General features: G+C 43.0%; 1 protein-coding gene across 1 annotated transcript in view; it reads left to right on the top strand.

The window, feature by feature from the left end:
* The window catches only part of ankar (ankyrin and armadillo repeat containing), a 107,690-nt gene that overhangs the window by 40,179 nt on the left and 46,347 nt on the right, over positions 1 to 21,164 (top strand). The window contains exons 10-12 of the mRNA XM_080198352.1: positions 8,651 to 8,852; positions 10,348 to 10,556; positions 17,299 to 17,403. Of these exons, the coding sequence (XP_080054478.1) occupies positions 8,651 to 8,852; positions 10,348 to 10,556; positions 17,299 to 17,403 (516 nt within the window). The remainder of the gene's footprint in view (positions 1 to 8,650; positions 8,853 to 10,347; positions 10,557 to 17,298; positions 17,404 to 21,164) is intronic.

The following is a 21,164-nucleotide window of genomic DNA, read 5'->3' as shown; positions in this document are numbered from 1 at the left end:
ACTAGTTGCATCTCAGGTATAATTCAAATGGAGTCCTAATTAAGAGGACAAAATTGTACTATATTTATGTCCCCACTGCATTTTAATCTGAATTTGTGGCCAATCTACCAACTACCAGCTGCTGAAACACAGGGCTGTAGCTCTACTCAAAATAATGCTCATGTTACATGCCATTAAATATCAATAGTTTTCAAAAAGAAAACATAATCATAGAATCCCTATGGTGTACAAGGAGGCCATTGGGCCCAACAAGTCTGCACCAATCATAATCCCACCCAGGCCTATTCCCATAACTCTACATATTTACCCTGCTAATTCCCTAGGGTCAATTTAGCATAGCCAATCAACCTAACCCGCACATCTTTGGATTATGGTAGGAAACCCACACAGACATGAGGAGGATGTGCAAACTCCACACAGACAGTGACCAGAGGTGGGAATTGAACCCGGGTCCCTGGCGCTGTGAGGCAGCAGTGCTGACCATGGTGCCACCATGCTGCCCATAATTTCAAAGGATCTCATGCACTGTCTTACAAGTAGATGTAAAGCAGTGAATTCTGGTAAAATTCTAAATGAGTAACACTGAAAATGGTGTTGAAAAAATTTTAAAAGTGCCTAACACTGGCAAGTTGTGGCATCTTTATGGTAGGTCCCTTTAAATATGCAAATCATGGACTTATAGCATATATTTGCCTTTAATTATCATTTTTAAGAGAGAATATCCCTCCAGGCCTCAGAAAGATCCTGCATGCCTGTTCAGGACTGTGTTTGCTGTCTCTGCCTCACCTCCTCCTCCACCCACCACCCCACTCCTGACCCCTCCACTAATCTGTAGGTACAATGCATGGAGCAGCAGACATGCTAACAGCTAAGATCCTTGTCCTGACAGAATTTGAGAAAGCTGCACCTCTACTGGTCAACTACTTGAGAGTCAAAACCAATCCCACACATTTGGAGCAGAATTTTCCTCCTTTTGTCCAAGTTCCAGTGGCGCTATTCCCCTGGCTAGACTGGAATGAAGCTGCGTCCAGTTGTGTGCTTGGAGCCTCATCGATTATGCATAAGGAACTATCTTTCCGAATGACCTGGCCAGGGTTAAGTCCTCTCTCAGTTCCCTCTATCAAACTCTTGTCATGGCATCATCTACACAAATGGCGATGCTCTTTATGGATCTCAGAGACCATTAGCGGGGGACAAATAACAACATTCATTTTCTCATGGACACTGTTACATCACGATGTTGCTGCTCACATGCCCTCTGGTCCTTCTGGACAGGGCTCACCATATACAGGGAATATACATTTCACCCAACTCCATCCGCACCATTCACATATCTTATTTTCATCTTCATACAGTGAAAGTTGACACACAACAAGCGAGAGCCAGCCAAGACCAGAGGCAGGATGGTAAAGATTCTTGTCCTGACAAAATTTGAGAAAGCTGCAGCCGACCTTGCTGAGGAGGATAGGGATCACTCCTGTGGTAATGTAGAGCTTGGCCTGTCCCAAAAATCTTGTACAGATCTCAGTTCCATCATTTCATCAAATCTTGACACAGTGAGTTAAATATACTCTGATGTAACTCAGTTCATTCACTAAAACTGTAATTAATTTCCTGCAGACACAGGAAAATCATGCCAGGCAGACAACTGAGAAGTACTCGGAGCCCCCAGAGCACATCTGCGGATGAGAGAACTCACAAAGAATCACCACAATGCTCACCTGCACTCTCCACAAATGCTGAGACACACACCTTGATGGGGCATAGCTCTAGATTAGACACATTGTCACTCACTGACAAGTCCCTGCAGCAGTCAGAGACAGGGACAGGCCAAATTTCAGACACTCGGAGAGTTACTGGATACCAGCTACTCATTGAATCCCTGTCAGATGATAAGCCACCTCACTGGTAGAGATGCAAAGGCAGACAGCAGAACATCAGGCAGAGGTTTGAGAGTCATTCAACAGGCTAGTGCAAATGATGGAGGAATCCATCTGCATTCTGTCTAATGCCATGAAAAGTAGCTCGAGGCCTCCATGGGAAGATTTGCGACCACCATGGAAACTTTGGTCCAGCAGGACTTGCTGGAGTTGCACTACCCCCTGCTCTCTATGGACACACTCAGGTGGGCACCATCAGAATGTGGGCAGCAGGGGGATGAGGCATCTTGACCTCCTTCCAAGTGCCCCATTTCCTGCAAGAGTCAAGCCAGGGCCATGGAGGCCTCCACTCAGGTGAGCAGCCATTCAGAGTTCTCTTTGTCTGTTCCAGCAGCACAAACTGTCAAGGATACTTTTACCCTTGAGCAGGGGATCCTCAGAAGGCAAGGAGCCCTCAAAGGCTCAGGTCACCAGAGAACATCTGCCAAGATCATCATTGGCATCAGGACATGATAGCGTATGCCATCACTGTAAATAAATTGCACTTATTGAAACTCAATGGCTAGGTATGTGAATGTCCTGGTTAAATCAAAACATTGTGATTTTGTACTTTGGAAGGTTTTTATTTCGAGGTTCAGCCATCCTGTCACTCGGTGATAATGTCCCATTATAAAGAATATTCATGTCATGTCAACCTCACTACAACTAGTGTCCGCCCGGATCCTTCTGTGTTATCAGGAAGATGTGTTTAAATTTTTATTATAAGTGTATTATAGGAAAATTTTGAACGATTGGGACAGCATTGGTTGACAGTAGCTCATTAGCAATGATACTCTAAGGACACATGGGTCTCCTCAGTGTTCGTGCCCAAACCCACATGCGCTTCAGGATAAGAGCTCCGGGCTAACCTGCATCTCTTTTGTGGAACATGTGCATCAACAGATGGCATTGAAAAGGTCAAACCTTGTCTCACATTGCTGTCATTCCTCAGTGGTCTTTAATTTGACAGAATGAGCGCATTAGCAGGTCACCACTGACCACAGCTAAGATAAAATTTGAGCAAGTCTGTTCAAGTGTGAATTCAGGATCCATCCTCTCAGCAATATTTTGGCAATGTCCTGAGATGACGAGAATGGCTGGAAGATCAGAGAAATAATTCCAGATGACCTCATTTAATTTTATTCCTCTTGGAACCTGTCTGCTACTTAAGGATCATGAGTAAATCTCTCACGTCCTTCCTCCCCCATGCCATCAGCACACTCATACGGTCCCTTGGCATTCCCCTCGGCTTCCTGCACCTCCTCATCACCACCGTCCAATGAGCTGTCATCCTCTGGCAAGGGCTCATCTGTTTGCATAGCCAGATTGTGAAGGGCACAGCACTTTGGGAAATTCTCTCCTGTGAATATTGCAGCGTGCCACCTTTACAGTCAAGGCATCTAAATTCTATCTTCAGAAGTTCTCTGCCCTGCTCAATGAGGAAGCTCGTGGAGATGTGAGCAGCATTGCACCTCTTCTCAGCACAAGCCCAAGGGCAACACACCAGGGTCATCAGCCATTGTTTAAGTGGATAGCCCTTATCCCCAGTAACCTTCCCTATAGGCCTTCAAGCCTGTTAAAAATCTCAGCCATCTAGAAGGGATTGAGGATGCAGGAGTCATGGCAATTCCCAATGTAATGTGCGCATACATGCAGGATGTGCTTGTGATGGTTGCACACAAGTTGCACTTTGGTGGAATGGTAGCCCTTATGTTTTATAAACATTAAGAGCTATTGCCAGAGAGCCCATACTGTTAATGGGTGCAGTCTATTGCAGCCTGCACACTTAGGAAAGCTGAGATAGCTGCAAAGCAGGTGAATCTTTGAGCCTGGCTAACCTTATCCTAAGCAAACATGACATAATGATGGGCTTATTTTAAAGGACATTGGTCACTTACTTTATGCAGTGATGTGTTGTGGATTGCCAGATGCTGCATAGGTCCCCTGTTGATCCCTCGAAAAACCAAGAAACAAATAAATGAAGTGCTGCCAACGCCTTCAAGGCTACTGGCAAGAGGGAACATCCAAACCTATGTGACACAGGTCTTCACAAAGAACATGGCAGATGTCATCTCTGCTGTCTGGGCCTCTCCTCCTCAGAGTCCTGTTCATGCTTAGGCTCCCATGGCCATCCAACATCCTGTCCTGCCTCTGTCTCTATAGTCAAGAAAACCACCAATGCCTCTACTTTCTCAGGAAGCGAAGGAAATTCACTGACTCTCACCAATTTTTATAGATGCACCATAGAAAGCATTCTTTCCAGATGTATCACAGCTTGGTATGGCTCCAGCTCAGACCAAGACCACAAGAAACTACAAAGGTTTGTGAACATAGCCTAATCCATCACCCAAACCAGTCTTCTATCCATTGATTCTGTCTACACTTCCTGCTGCTTCAGTAAAGCAGCCAGCATAATCAAGGACCTTGCACCCCAGACATACTCTCTTTCACCTTCATGCATTGGAAAAAAGATACAAACATCTAAGAGCATGTACCAACCGACTCAAGAACAGCTTCTTCCATACTGCTATCAGACTTTTGGATGGGTCTACAATATATTAAGCTGATCTTTATCTGCACCCTAGTTATGACTGTAATACTATGATCTGCACCCTCCCTTTTCCTTTGCATCTATGTACTCTATGAATGGTATGTTTTGCCTGTATATCTCGTAAGAAATAATACTTTTCATTGTATCCCAATATTTTGACAGTAATAAATCAAACCAAAATACCCCCTCCCCCTCCCCCAGGTGATGGTGCCTGCTGGAGCTGAGCACACCTTTGCTTCTCCCTCCTTTGCCTCATTCATTGAACGAGGACTCCAAGAAATGTAGCCTGGAACCCTGGATCCATTTGCACTTTTGCCTTCACTATGAAAAACATTGAAGATAATAATGGTTAAAGGATGTAGAAAGGAAGCTGTGATTGAAAGACCTTTGTGAGATGTTTGGCTGCACAACTTTGGGTACCTTGATTGCATTGTGCCTGATGCAACCTTACCTCTGAGACTGTAGCATATAGAGATGTGACACCTGGAACTGTGTAAGGAGTGATAACATGTGGATAAAATAATTAAACCACTACTTTCTTTGAGTTGACTTAACAGTTACCTTTCAGCTGCGCATGGTCAGTCTGTGGAATCCGTTTGACCAATGAGAAATTGCATTAATTGTTAACCCCTGACTCCCTTTCAATGGTGGGATGGCAGAAATGATGTAGCTGTGTATTACCTTCACCCTCCAAGGCTGCACTTCTGAATCTGTCCATGTTGACGCTTGAAGTGAAGCGATTGAGTTCCGCCCTAACAGCGCAGAATAAAATGATTGTCTTGCTGTTGCTTCCTGGGCAATGAGGCCTCTGTCCATTATAAGGGACCTAGATCCTGACACTGTAACAACACCAACAAGTGAATGTTCATCCCATTAAGGAGCCATATAGGCCAATATAATAGTCCTAACACACTACCTCCTACCTCTTTCAGACAGTATCAATCTTACTTTCTGTTTTGCAAAGCATCATTGTTCTGGTACTCTGTGCTTCATCAGACAGAATTCTACCCTCCCTCACTGTCCGCATGCGTCTGATTTACCTGGAGCCTCAGGATGTGCAGGGAGAACTGCTTCCTGTTATTCTCTAGCCACCCAACTAATACTGGATTCCTGCATGCCCCATGTGGACCTCTACACTTCCCATATGGAAGTCTGTGTGCATTCCATTCCAGTAAAAGGTGCAGCATCCCTTTGACCCTCTTTTATGTGAGCATTTTATACAGTCTTGTTGGGGTCCAGTCTTCCATCTGCCTTTCATTGCTCATTATTGTCTCCTTGTCTTCATCAGCCCCATCCTCAGTTGAAATTCAGTTCATTGGAGTAGATGAGTACTGTAGGCAGAGTGCTATTGCATCAGACAACGTTGTGTGACACTTGGAGCAGAAGACCCCTGCACTCCCCAATCATAGGCCCAGTACTGATCTGAGTGAGCAAAACGGGAGGGTCCATGAATCTAACAGCAGGGTGATATCCATAAAGACCAGCTCAGCATAGAGCTGTGGGCAGGAATGATTCTGCCCCAGCAAACTGGCATTCAGCACATAAAGAGCAACACAGCGCTATGACACGTAGGCTATGTATGTTGCAGTCACCTTAGTGTCTACGAACCGAGACCTTGTGTACAACATCCTTTTTCAAGCGGGTTTGAAGCCGACATGATTTCCCTTTGGCATGATGCAACATAGGAAGGACTGACTAGATTCTGATGACCATCTGTTTTAATGACCATTCATAATATGCAAACGAATGAAAATGGTGTTCACCCCAGCCGGTAGGGGGAGAACTGATCTACCTGCCATTGGGAGAATTTCAAACTGTTTTGATGCAGGTGGGTTTCCACCTTTTCACTCTCACTGAATTCTTTGCTCCCACCTGCCACCAAACCCACCACAGCTAGGATGGGAGAATTCTGCTGTTTAATTCAGTCATCAAAAATATGTTTGTGTATTGATAATTAAATGATAATGAGATTGTATTGATTGAAGATTCTTGAGAGGTAAAGATGTCACAAAGGAATTGTTTTCTATTTGGAACAGAGGCAATGTATATTAAGGCACACAGTTACCACCCAGATGAGAATGCTGAAATTTCCTGTGTGAATATATATTTAGTTAGTTGTACTCTCTTGCTCTGTGCATGATAATTGGTTAGCACTGTTGCCTAACAGCGCCAGACACTCCTGATCAATTCCCAGCTTAGGTCACTGTTTATGCAGAGTCTGCACGTCCTCTCTGTGTCTGAGTGGGTTTCCTCCGGGTGCTCCAATTTCCTCCCACAGTCCGAAAAGCGTGCTGGTTAGATGCATTGGCCATGCCAATTCCTCCCTCAGTGCACCTGAAAAGGTGCCTGAGCACTAGGGGATTTTCACACTAACTTCATTGCAGTATTAATACACAAAATTCAGTTGTGAATTTCTTCAGACAGAGAGTGGTGAATCTATGGGAATTCGTTGCCACAAAACACAGTGGAAGCCAGGTCATTGAGAGTGTTTAAGACAAAGATAGATAGATTCTTGATTGGTAAAGGGATCATAAGTTACGGGGAAGGGCAGGAGAATGAGGTTGAGAATCTTATTAGCCATGAGTGAATGCCGGAATAAACTCGATGGACAAATGGCCTAATTCTGCTCCTGTATTTTATGGTCTTATGTTCTTATGGGCATTTGCTTGGAGTGGGTGAGGCAAAGGCAGCCAGGTGTGGTCCTTGCATGGTCTAGAGCAGGAAACTTATCACGCAATGCGTGGGGTTCTCCTAAACAAATTCTAAGTGTTGAATTTGTGAGAAAACTGGAATAATTCACACTTGTTTTTTCAGTGGGAGTTCACACTCTGTGCAGTGTAGAGCATGAATATCATTAAATTTCACCAGCATGAATATCATTAAATTTCAGGGGACAGGGGCCTATTCCTGCCCAGGAAGCCTCTGTGCATGTGCAGTGATCCTGAAATGTCAGCCTCCTATTTGCTGGCCGGCTCGATTGCTGGCCAGCCCGGGACCCCCACAGCCCTGCCCCCTAGCCTGCCCCAAAGCCCGATCGCAGCCCCCCAAACAGTTCCTCCCACCCCTCTCCTCCCTCAGCAGTGAAACATTCTGGGCTTGACCCAGGCCTGCAAATCACATTTGAATAACATTCATATAAAGATATAAATTACTACCTGTCTTCCTGCTGGTTTCCAGTGCAGATCTGACCGTGCCAAAAATCTCCCATCCTGCTGCGCTAGAAAACTAGTGCAACAGAGTAGGAGAATTGCCCCCTGTGTTTGCATCATAATTCTATCTTCTTGCCAACATTCTTAATCTGGTTTATCCCTTTGCAGCCTTCTTGCATCTTCCTTGCCTTCCTTTCCTTCTTAGTTTTGTATCATTGGCAAACCTAGACACGTTAACCTCCGTTTTCTCATATGGATTGTAAATACTTGAGGCCCAAGCACCAATTCTGCAGTACGCTACCGGTTCCAATCTAACAACTCAAAAATGATCTGTTAAATTCTATTCTGCTTTCTGTCATTAACTAATCTTCAGTCCAAATCATTATATCACTGTCATCCTATGAGCTTGTGGAAGTTAGTTCCAAACAACTATGAAAATTAAAGTTCCATAATTGTCAAAAAACTCTGACAAGTAATGGAAAATGATCATGAGCCAAACAAGGCCTTCAGTCAGGCCAATGCTTATGTACTCAGGATAAGCGAGTATATATTGAACCTTGTTCCATAAACACTGCATTCCAGGCTAGGACAACGGGATGAAAACAAAAATCAAGTTACCATGACAATTATCAAATAGCAAGATATGGGAACATATGCTAACGAAGGATTGGTTTTCTATTGGATAAGAAAGAGCAAAAGGTATGCTATGATTGGTGATATGTATGCCAGTGAAGGATTATAAACAAAATCACTCGTTTCTCATTCGCTGTAATTAACTATAACAGCTAAATTTTCTATATGAATCAACAGAACATCCAGCAATACATTCCTTACATTGTGTTCTCACTTATGCACAAGTTATTAAAATTCCGGATTTAAGTGCTGTTTGTACCCAAAGCCAACAACAAGCTCTTTTGCAACAATGGTTTTTGGGCACCTTATCAGACGCCTCTTGAAAATCTACAACTTTGTTGTTTAAATTAATTCCAGAGTTTCTTCCTAACTTTAGCTTGTAATTGCTTTTCTTGTAGGTCCAACTAGTTTGCATATGGCTGCCAAATGTGGGTCACTTGGTGTACTGACCTGCTTACTGGCCCTGCGGGTAAATCACACAAGCGTGGATGAACGAGGCTGGACAGCTATGCATTTTGCTGCATTTTATGACAATGTTTCCTGTATTAGGGCTCTGTATAGAAAGGACCCCAAATTTTTAGAGTTGGAGACTTCAGCTGAGTAAGTATTCAGTGATTTATCTATCAGTGTCAAATAACAAAAAATCTACAGCCTGTATTGCACTGCATGTACTTTTGCGTATTTACAACATAAATAGTGAAAATTCCATAAAATTGTAATATTGTATTCCACAGGATAAATTTAATATATTTGATATTTTTCTTTTAGAGGCAGTTCATATTTTTACAGTATTTCTGTAAGTGGATTCTATTATTTACGCCTTCAGACTATTGTGAAAGCGACAAACAAGAAATTATTGTTAAAATAAATCTGTCTTTATGTGAAAGGCTCTCAGCATTTCCTTTCACTCAGGGTTTGCTTGGACTACAAATGCCCCTAGGCAAATTCCTATCAGCAAAGAGAATAAACAGACAAATGTCTCTTATAAGCTATATTTACAAAATAATCCCTTGCAGTTATATAGCACACTTAATGTTGTAAAATTGTCTGGTTCTTCTCAGGATAGTGATCAAAAAACACAAGGAATAGATGCACCAGTAGGCCAGTTGGCCCGTCAAGCTTGCTCCGCCATTCAATAAGATCATGGCTGATCTGTTTGCAGCCTTAACTCCACTTTCCTGACTGCTCCCCATTGCTGTTCACCTTCAAAGAAAATTTGTCATCAAGACACATAAACACAAATGAAAAAGCAAGGTTTACATCTCAAAGGAGAGGGTTGTAGCAAGGTTTCAGGGTGAATTCCAGAGTTTAGAGTCAAGGCAGCTGAAAGCAGCAAAGCCACCAATGTTGACAAGATTAAAATTAGGAGATGCAAGTGGCCAGAATCGGAGAATGTAGTGATGTCAGACGATTGAAGCGATCAAGAATATTTTGGACCCGGGGGTGGGGGGAGTGCGGGAGTGCTACAGTTGGGTAAGATCATAAGTGTTTCAAAGTAAATGAAAATTTTAAAATTGAATCACACCAGACAGGGAGCCAACATAAGTTAATGAACTCAGTGTGATAGATATAAGAAACTCAGTATGAGTTGGCGTACAGGCTGCAAAGTAATGGATGAGCCCATTTTATGGCAAATGGAAGATTGGAGATCAGCTAGCAGTGCTTTGGAATAATCAAGCCTAGAATTAATAAAGGCAAGGATTAGGCTACAGCAGCAGATGAGTAGTTGAGCTATGTTAAAAAGCTTAAAATAGGCTATCTCTATGGAGTGGAGTAAATTTGTGTATGCAAGTTTATCTCAGTTTCACATATGATATCAAAGATGTGTTAATTCTGTGTGTTGGGTTAGTACAATAGACAGCATTTTTGAAATTCAGAGAAACTTCGTAACAGGGTAACCATCTTCAAAATAAATGTTGGATTGTAAGCTTTCTTCCCACCTTAACTCTCATCACCTACCTTTGCCCAGAATATTATTTGTAATGTTCACAAAATTATGTAAAAAATGAACACAGATAATGACTTTCACCAAATATATTCTATTATTTTGTTGCTGGTAGTTTGTGAAAGCATTCAGATTTTTCTTTTGCTTTAGATATCACTCAACTCCACTGTTACTTGCTGCGATGGCAGGTGCATTTGATGCACTTCAGTACTTACTATCCCTTGGAGCCAACTTAACAAAGCTTGACAGTGAAAATAACAATATTGTTCATTTAGCGGCTCTCTACTCCCACACAGAAATTCTCAAGTACATAATTGAGCAGAATATCCCAGAATTACATGTCTGGAAACTCCTTAAAGGTATGTGTCTGCCACTTTAACTCAGAATTCATAAGGTTTATATTTCCTAAAGGTGTAATTGATTGCATTAATTTAAAAAGAGCTCTTTTTATGAAAGTGTTGGATTTTTTTAAATATTGGAAAATAGTGCATTGTTCTGGCTTTGCTGTGAAGCAATCATTGTGTTTTCCATAGTGCATTTATCTTGTAAATGGGGGAAGGTTACCTCTTACACTTTTTACTACATTTTTACCTCCTGACCAACTCCTTAAAGCTTGCAAGGATACATTTCCACAAGTGCTAAGCATCCTCCGGTACTTTGTGTAAATGTCTACTCTTCACTACTCTTCACATGTGAACCTTTTTGATGTAGCCCTGCAAATCAACAAACTAGTGATTCTGGTATTTACACAAACTGCGCAGGGTCAGAGAAACGTGCTCAAGCCAATCAGGAGCTCATCTAGGGAAATTCATATATAGAACCATAGAACATTACAGCAGAAACAGGCCTTTTGGCCCTTCTTGGGTGTGCCGAACCATTTTTCTGTCTAGTCCCACTGACCTGCACCTGGACCATATCCATCCACACCCCTTTAAATGTTTATCATTTGCTGGTTTCCAAAACAATTAAAATCTTCAGACTTACTTCAAATCTTCACAATATAAGTCTTTTCCTTTTACCTAATGCTATCTGAACTTCCCTATTAATTTAGATAATTTTACCTCATAAAGTCAGCACAGAAAGATGCCCTTTTGCCCATTGTGTCTGCCCCAGCCATCAAGTACCTATCTATTTTAATCCCATTTTCCAGCACATGGTCCATAGCCTTGTATGCTATGGCATTTCATGTGGTCATCTAAATGCTTCCTAAATGTCATGAAGATTCCCGCCTCTACCACCCCGTCAAGCAGATCCAGATTCTCACCACCCTTTGGGTGAAAAAGGTTTTCCTTAAATCCCCTCTAAATCTCCTGGCCCTTACCTTAAATCTATGCTCCCTGGTTATTGACCCCTCTAAGAGAAAAAAGTTTCTTCCTAGCTGCCTTATCTATGTCCCTCATAATTTTGTAACCCTCACTGAGATCCCTCCTCAGCCTCTCTTCATAGCTGAAACACTCCATCCTTGTGAATTTTCTCTGCACCTTTCTAGTGCAGTCATATCTTTCCTTTACTGTGGCAACCAGAACTGTACACAGTACTTCAGCTGTGGCCTAATAAATATTTTATACAGCTCCATCATTACCTCCTTGCTCTTATATTCTATGCCTCAGCTAATAGAGGCAAATATCCCAAATGCCTTCTTACCACCTTATCTACCTATCCTGCTTCATTCAGGGATCTTTGGACATGATTTCCACGGTCTCTCTGGTCCATTCTACTTCCTAATGTACTCTCGTGTACCCTACATCCTCCAATAATCATAACCCCAAATTCATGTCTAGATCATTAATGTACATTCTAAACAGCAAGGGTCCCAACACTAATCTTTGCAGTACACCACTGGTCACAGGTTTCCAGTCACAAAAATGACCTTCAACTATCACCTCAACCTCCTGCCACTAAACCTATTTTGGATCTAATTTGTCAAATTGCCATGAATTTCATGAGCTTTTGTTTTCTTCATCAGCCTCCTATGTGGGATCTTGTCAAAAGCCTTACTAAAGTCCATGTAGACTACAATATGAAGCAGTGACCTCTGACTGTTCACTCTCCCCCTTCAGATTGCCCTGCAGCCATTCAGTAACATCCTTGATCCTGGCACCAGGGAGGCAACACACCATCTGCGGCTGCAGAAGTTCTTGCCTGTGCCCCTCACTATCGAGTCTCTTACCAATGTTGCTCTTCCACTCTAATTCCTCCTGACTTGTACAGGTGAGCCACCCACAGTGCTGTGAACTTGGCTCTAGCTGTACTCCCTAGGGGATTCATTCACAGTCATTCACACTGTTTTCCAACACAGAAAAAGGTTCTTGACTGAGATGCACATGGGGACTTTGCTGACTACCTGCCTGCCTCCCTTCTCCTGACTTCACCCATTCCCCATCTCTGACTGCATTTCCTTAAGCTAGAGAGAATGCAGAAAAGATTTACTAGGATGCTACCAGGACTTGATGGTTTGAGTTTGAGAGGCTGGATAGACTGGAACTTTTTTTTCGGACCATAGGAGGCTTAGGGGTGATCTTATAGAGGTCTATGAAATAATGAAGGGCATAAATTAGCTAGATAGTCAATATCTTTTCCCAAAGGTAGAGGAGTCTAAAACCAGAGGGTATAGGTTTAATGTGAGAGGGGAGAGATACAAAAGTGTCCAGAGAGGCAATTTTTTCACAGAAGATGGTGAGTGTCTGGTAAGCTGCCAGAGGTAGTAGTAGACGTGGGTACAATTTTGCCTTTTAAAAAGCATTTTGACAGTTACACGGATAAGATGGGTATAGAAGGATATGGGCCAAATGCAGGCAATTGGGACTAGCTTAGGGGTTAACAGTAGGGGCAGCATGGACAAATTGAGCTGTAAACCTCTATGACTCTATAACTAAGGTGGAATTTTCCAGACAGAGATTATGTATCAAAATGGCAAGTCATCATGTCCATCCATTGCCTGCTACAATGTTCCAGTGAAGCCCAACACCTACCCCTTTACCTCCTCCCCCCTCATGGTCCAAGACCCCAGACACTCCTTTCAGATGAAGCAGCATTTCACTTACACCATTGGTAGGAGACTCGATAGTGAGGGGCACAGACAGGACTTCTGCATAGGGGAAAGTAAACACAGACCAGGTCAGTCCGCAAGCATAACTCCAACCTTCTTGTAACTTGCCATTTGAACTCACCATCTTGCTCTCATGCCGCATGTCTGTCCTCAGCTTGCTGCAGTGTGCTAGTTTAGCCCAATACAAACTGGAGGAGGAGCAGCACCTCATCTACCAATTAGACACATTACAGCCTTCTAGGCTCAACACTGAGTTCAACAACTTTAGACTATGAACGTTTTGCTGCAACTTGACCCCTTTTCCTTCAATCCACGTTTTTTGCAGCAAGGAACCCCTACCCACTCTCCTCCTTATGCTCACAGGGCTATTTGTCACTTGTCTTGAGTTTTGCTTGAACATAGAACATAGAACACTACAGCACGAACAGGCCCTTCGGCCCACAAGTTGCACCGATCATATCCATACTTACCAGGCCTATCTATAACTCTCAATCCCATTAAATCCCATGTACTCATCCAGAAGTCTCTTAAAAGACCCAGCAAGTTCACCTCTACCACCACCGACAGCAGACGATTCCACTCACTCACCACCCTCTGAATGAAAAACTTACCCCTGACATCTCCTCTATACCTGCTCTCCAGCACCTTAAACCTGTGTCCTCTCGTAGCAACCATTTCAGCCCAGGGAAGTCGCCTCCGAGAATCCGCCCTACCTATACCTCTCAACATTTTATAAACCTCTATCAGGTCGCCTCTCAATCTTCGTCTCTCCAGGGAGAAGAGACCTAGCTCCCTCAACCTATCCTCATAAGGCATACCTCCCAATCCAGGCAACATCCTTGTAAATCTCCTCTGCACCCTCTCAATAGCATCCACATCCTTCTTGTAGTGAGGCAACCAGAACTGCGCACAGTACTCCAAGTGGAGTCTGACAAGGGTCTTATAAAGTTGCAGCATTACCTCCCGACTCCTAAACTCAATCCCTCAATTAATGAAGGCTAGCACACCATACGCCTTCTTGACCACATCCTCCACCTGCAAGGCCAGTTTAAGTGTCCTATGGACCCCGACTCCAAGGTCCTTCTGCTCCTCAACACTGCTAAGAGTCCTACCCCTGATATTGTACTCCTTCATCCCATTGGACCTGCCAAAATGGACCACTACACATTTATCTGCATTGGTCCATCTGCCACTTCTCCGCCCACTCTTGCATCCTATCAATGTCTCGCTGCAACTTCTGACATCCCTCCGGACTATCCACAACACCACCAACCTTCATGTCGTTGGCAAACTTACTAACCCATCCCTCCACTTCCTCATCCAGGGTATTTATGAAAATGACAACAGCAAGGGTCCTTGAACAGATCCCTGGGGCACTCCACTGGTGACTGACCTCCATGCAGAAAAAGACCCATCCACAACCACTCTCTGCCTTCTGCAGGCAACCCAGTTCTGGATCCACAAGGCAACAGCCCCTTGGATCCCATGCCCTCTCACCTTTTCAAGAAGACTTGCATGAGGGACCTTACTAAACGCCTTGCTGAAGTCCGTGTAAACCACATCCACCGCTCTTCTGCTCTTTCACTGAGCAATGACTTTTGTTCTCCTGTTGACACATTCTACTATCTTACCTTTTTGCTGGTATTATTAGTACCTTCTAAAGAATCAACGCTGCTATTAAGATTTCCTTTGCTTTGTGTCCAAAAACTCTTTGTGCACTCTCTCCTTGCTCACACCTATTTTGCTCCACCTTCTCCTAAATAGTGTAACATCCATCATATTTCTCCCTCCCTTTAACTGTGAGACTGAATCATACGGACTTGAAATGTTAACTCTGTCTATTTCTCCACAATGCTGCCTGACCTGCTGAGTTCATCCAGCATTTTCTGTTTTTACTGCAGAAAATTAATTGGTTTTGAAAAATATCCATACCATTCAAAATTGGTAAATAACTAGCCTGATGTGATACCCTTGGCTCTTGAGGGATGTTAGATAGAAAAAAGAACAAAACGTTTGACCCCATATTTTTAATCCTGCTTGAATGTGAACTTTTGCTGTGCAACTGTAGTAGCTTGTTCATGAGAATAAAGAGGCTAAACTGGGTAACTACGTATTGATTAGTTCAATGTCAATTGTAGGCAAACTCTTGAAATTGAACATTCTAAATACAATTGACAAGTACTTAGAAACATACCTTTTGCAAAGATAGCTGGCATGGATTTATTAAAGGCAAGTTGTGTTTTACAGCTTAATAGGTTTTATTTAAGAAGTGACTGATTGGATAGATAAAGGAAATGAGAAACATCTAAGCTGGATTTTCAGAAGGCATTGATAAGGGATGGATAAAGCCAGTTTCTTTGCAATGAAGTTACTGTGAAAATTCCCTGTTTGCCACACTCCAGTGCCTGTTCAGTATGGCCAATGTAGCTAACCAGCATGTCTTTCAGACTGTGGGAGGAAACCAGAGCACCCAGAGGAAACTCACGCAAACACGAGGAGAGCGTGCAGACTCCACACAGACAAAGACCCGAGCCAGGAATTCAACTCAGGTGCCTGGTGCTGTGAGGCAGCAGTACTAACCACTGTGCCATGGTGCATAGTATAAGGATATTTAATAGCAGGGATAGAAAATTAACTCATGGAAAGGAAACTTTCAAAGTAAGTGCTCAGCCTGCCAAGGTTCAATATTGTTCTCAGTATATGTATTGGGTTTTGACATGGGCATAAGGAACAAAACTTCAATTTGCAGCCAACACAAAAGTAGGAGCAAAAACTGAAAATGCCGGAAATACTCATACCAGGCAGATTCTGTGAGAGAGAAATAAGAATAATGTTTTAGGTTTGTGACCTTTCATCAGAATTCAACTTTGTGGATGATTGTCCAGAAATGTCCTGCCCACAAAAAGAAAAACAAATCCAATTCCAACAGTCTACACTCAAATATAAATAAACTGATAGTAAGTGTAGCTGACAGTGTTATCAAGTAGCACTTATTGCTCACCAATGCAGTTTTAGTTCTGCCAAGGCCACTCTTCTTCTGTCAGCATAACAGCCTTTATCCAAATCTGGATGAATTCAAGAGGTGAGACAAGAATGATTGCCCCTTGACATGAAGGCAAACTTTGACAGAGCATGGTATCTCCAAGCCCTATTAATGAGATCAGTGGAAAGTTGTCAACTTGTTGGAGATGTAGCTGGCTGAAAGGAAGATTATTGTTGTTGTTGGTGGCAATTTTCTTAGCCCCAGACATTGCTACCAGACTTCTTCAGGATGGTGCCTAGATCCAGCTGTCTTCAGCTGAAAGTGTGATGACCTTCCCTCCATCATGAAGTCAGAAGTTGGAATATTTACTGACAATTTCATGGTGTTCGGCAGCATTCATGACTCAGATATTGAAGTCATTCATGTCCATTAGCAACTACAATTAGACAACATCAAGCTTGGGCTGATAAGTGGAAATAACACTTACATCACTCAAGTACCAAGCACTGACCATCCAAAAAGGGAAAAAATGTAACCATCTCCCTTAGAGGCAACAGCATTTTCAAGACGGAGTCCCCCACCATCAACATCCTAGGTACAACAATTAACCAGAAAATTAACTGGACCAGCCAATCTAAAGATGTGGATTGGCCATGCTAATTTGTCCCTTGGTATCCAAAGGTAACTTAGGTGGATTAGTCATGGTAAATGTGCAGAGCTGTGGGATAAAGCAGGGAGAAAGCCCAGGGTAAGTTGCTCTTTTGGAGAGTCGGTGGGCTGAATAGCCACCTTCTGCACTGTAGGGGTTCTATTCTGTCATTCTATACAAATACTATGGTTCCAAGGGCAGTTCAAAGGCTGGGAGTTCTGTGGAAAATAAATTACCTCCTGAGGCCCTAAGTCTACAAGGCACAGGTCAGGAGTGCGTTGTTGGAAAATCTCGGCCATTATCTCTGTTTCTCTTTGCAGATGTTGCCTGGCCTGTTAAGTATTTCCAGCAGTTTTTGTTTTAATTTCAGATTTCCAACAGCTGTGGTATTTTAGTTTTGTACACTTATTACTTTTCCAGAGATGTTGGAGAGCGATAAATATAAAAGGCAGGAGATGGGAGTGAGGTCACTTGAGGTTCTTTGTGTGATAAAAAAGCAATACTGGAAATCAATTCATTCTTCAGGTGAGAAAGACAAATAGAAAATTACAACAAATCCAATGCAAATGACAAAAGAATTTTAAAACTATTATTATGGACAGGGGAGAGAAATGATATGATAGTTTTCCACCCTCCTCCAAGCTCTGCCTCTTGATTGACCATAACACCAATGCATTTTAAAAAAGAAATGTTTTAATTCCTTCACTCTCAAGAATGGACACAAGACAGGTTTTACCATAAGTTCAAAAAAGAATAAATATTTATTTCTTAATACCTAAAATGTATTCTCCACTCACATACACATACAAGCCACACACACATGCACATATAAGAGAAGGTTATTATAAAAGAGGTAATGTACTGAAGTTTTTAAAAAGAAAGAGATTCACTATCACTCTTGAGTCTTTAGAGCTAGAAGCTGGGAACATGGCAGGCCTGATGTACCTTTTTAGTTCACTGAAGAAATGGATGTTAAGTTCAGAGTGCCTTATACTGGCAACACGTGTTTCTGGTTTTGCTGCAGTCAATGTGTAGTCGAGCCCCTATAGTGAAGATCTGGTTTGATTCTTCAAATCAGTAGGTAAATAGTTATCCCAATTTCTCCGCCTGCTAGTGGATTCTGAGCAGGATTCTTCCCTCTGTGGTGTGCTTGCCTCCCAGATGACTGATATAGACTGCTCTCAAACATGTCTTAATAAGTATTTTTGATCACACACTATTTTCTGTGAAGAAACCATAATATCAATGTTCCCATGGTCCCTGACAATGTGAACATTGACGCATAATAGGGTTTGAATCTCATACAGTTGCATCTCCTTGTAATAGAATGAGCTTTCGCCGCACGCAATCTGTAGAATTTCATTCTGTAGTGTAGTGAAGTATGTGAAGACATTATGCATTAGATTCTGCACATTGTTAATATTTTTTAAATGGAATATTTCAAAATGACAATTCATTTCAATGTGCTGACCAGCTAAACAGCCTAACTTCCAGCATTGAGCCGTTTTATGTATATTTGGCACACAAAAAAAGGGGAAAAAAGACACTTAACTTCCTGATTCCAAGCTGTTTCAAAGACATTTGGGGGTGACCGTACAAAAAAAATTCTAAGTCCCGAACGAACATGCAAACTGGAGAGTTTCGGATTTTTTTTTGGTGAGGCCACAAGTCCAATCTTATGGCACTCCTATCTGTAGGGGGAGAGGCAGGGCCTAAGCTTGCCAGAAAGCCGGCAGCTCACAGTAGAGGGCACAATCACACATGCGCAGAACTCTCTGTTCAGTGCAACTAAACAGAGAGATCTGTCAATCACCTCCAACTCCCCTGGATACCGCCCACCTCCCCTATCCCGCAATCATGGCCTTTGCAGTTGGTTGGATCCCACCCACCACCCATTCCCCCATGGCCTAGCCCAGTTGATCGCACCCACCCCCTTCGCCCGGTCCAGTCAATTGCTGATCCCCAGTTACAAAGTATGCAGCTTCCCTCTGCCTGTCTCCCCCATGACCTGCCCCTTCCAAGCTCTGCCCATCCCAAAACTGCCTCCTCAGACCCCTCCCCCTTGGCACTCTACATTGCCCAGTGGGCTTGCGGGTGGGTAATGCCAGGGTCCACAATAGACTCTAGTTGTACCAGTGAGGCCGTCATGACAAGTCCCAGTTGATGGGGAGCATAGGTAATCATTGCGGTGAGGCCACTAAGGCAGATAGCCTGGGTGATTGCATCCCAGACTCATTAATAATAATTGAATCAACAATAGAATTGATGTAACTAGTCAGATCAACCTTGCGCTGTTCCCTGGTACAAGACTGATCTTGCCGGAAGTCCGGGCCCAGGTGCCCAAACTCAATTTTTCACCTCTGTCATGACCTTACTGGATTGCCCCGTTCATCGACCAGCGGGACGAGAAAGTAAGATCACCTCCACTTTACTATTTTCCATTCTGTAATGATAAATAAAGTATCTGGATTTTCCACAAAGCCAGATGTATAACTGTAGCCATGACATTATCATCCTCGCTTACTAATTAGTCCCTACATCTGTCACTTCCTTTATTTCAGCATGTTTTGGCATGGATCTCCTATTTTTCTGACTAAGGCTACAATATATCAGTCATAGCAAACTATTAGTGATGCCAGAGCCTTCAGCAATCACAATTTTACACTACTTTTCTTCCTAAACTCCACACTTTTCTATATTTGTTTTAACGTTAAAGACAAATTCAGAATTAATATTGCTTTTGGTCCCTCATCTGCTCCTCTCAAACTTGCTGTTCTGGACTTCTAATCTCTTGTTACACAAAAGGCAATAATAAAGCTACTTATTGATATATGTGCATATGCTTTGTAATAATGATTTCAACCTTTGCAAAAATTTAAATAAGTTAACTGTTCCATTGCAGTATTTTGAATCTTCAAAACCTAATTCAAACATCAAACATCAATTTTCTTGGAGACAATTTGATTTTAGTTCTAGATTCTAAAGTTGTTGACCACTTTGACTCATGGCAGATGTGGCAAACCATTGGCTACCGGGGGAATTTTCTGGTCCTGCCAAAGTCTAGAGGTTTTCAATGGCTTGTCTCCCTGCTGCTAGGAAACCCGTGCAGGGGGTCAAATTCACTGGGACAGGAAGACTGACCCAGAAAATCCTGCCCTCGTGCCCTCAGTTACTAACGTATTACATTTTGGCTCAAAATAAAGGCACATACTTCTGAGCTCCAGAGGATTGTACACAGGAGGTGTCCCAGAATATGCATTGAGGATCATCATGGAAGGATTGCATGCCGATTACCCAGAAGTACAAACTGGGAACCATCCAAAACTCTGATTTTCCTGATTAGTTAGTCAAGTCAGAAGACTTAAAAAACTTATAATCCTTTCTAACTCCTAGGGAACTAAAGTATTGACATCTCCATGGACTCCCCATCCCTTTCAACTATTCCTCCCATCCCAAGTCTACCATCCTAACCCTCTAAATCTGGCCGACTACCCCTACTGTCCCCATTCCAACTACCTTCCAACCTTCCAACTACTCCTCCCACCAAATGCTGTCCCAACCTCTGAAAATCCATTCCCACCCCACTGAAAATTACCAAACTACCTGCAGTTGGTACACCTCCAACTGAACACCTGATCCCTACTGACTGCCTAACCCTCAGACACATCCTATCTCCTCATGGACTAACCACCCGCCTCCTGACCCCTCAGTGGCTACCCTAGGATCCCTCTAACTGACCACTGACTGACTGCCCAATTCCCCCAACTTATCCCATCCCCTACCCCACACCAATAAAGGCTACTGTACCCATCTTATCTTCCACAGATCAACACCCCATATTCCCCTGTCTTGCCAACTCCGCAACTGACCTTGGAGCCCCCACTGACAACCCTAACCTCCACCCCACTGATCAGCAAACCCCTGACCTATCCTAACCATTCCAATGACCACACAACTCCCTCCTCAGCCTATCTGATCCCCACTGACCACTTGAACCTCTTCCACTGACCACCTGACTTTCACTGACCAGTAGCCCCCCTGACCCTTTCTACCCATACCCACTGACCACCCAACATCCACTGACCACCCGACCCCACAGAGTACCCCTTGACCTCCTTCGAATGACCATCCGAACCCTCCCACTGACCTTCCAATAACTCCACCAACCTCACTGACAGTGTATGAATAGCAATACAGTTTCTTCTGCTTCAGGTTAGAAACTCCAAAGTGTTTTATGAACCTGAATCATAAGTTTTGCATCTTGAATTTGGCTAGAATAAGCATGA

The sequence above is a fragment of the Carcharhinus amblyrhynchos genome, chromosome 11, assembly GCF_965287045.1.
Source record: "Carcharhinus amblyrhynchos chromosome 11, sCarAmb.v2.hapA, whole genome shotgun sequence".
In the NCBI taxonomy this organism is placed as follows: domain Eukaryota; kingdom Metazoa; phylum Chordata; class Chondrichthyes; order Carcharhiniformes; family Carcharhinidae; genus Carcharhinus; species Carcharhinus amblyrhynchos.
The sequence above is the reverse complement of the archived record's forward strand: the minus strand, read 5'-3'. Positions and strand labels throughout refer to the sequence as shown.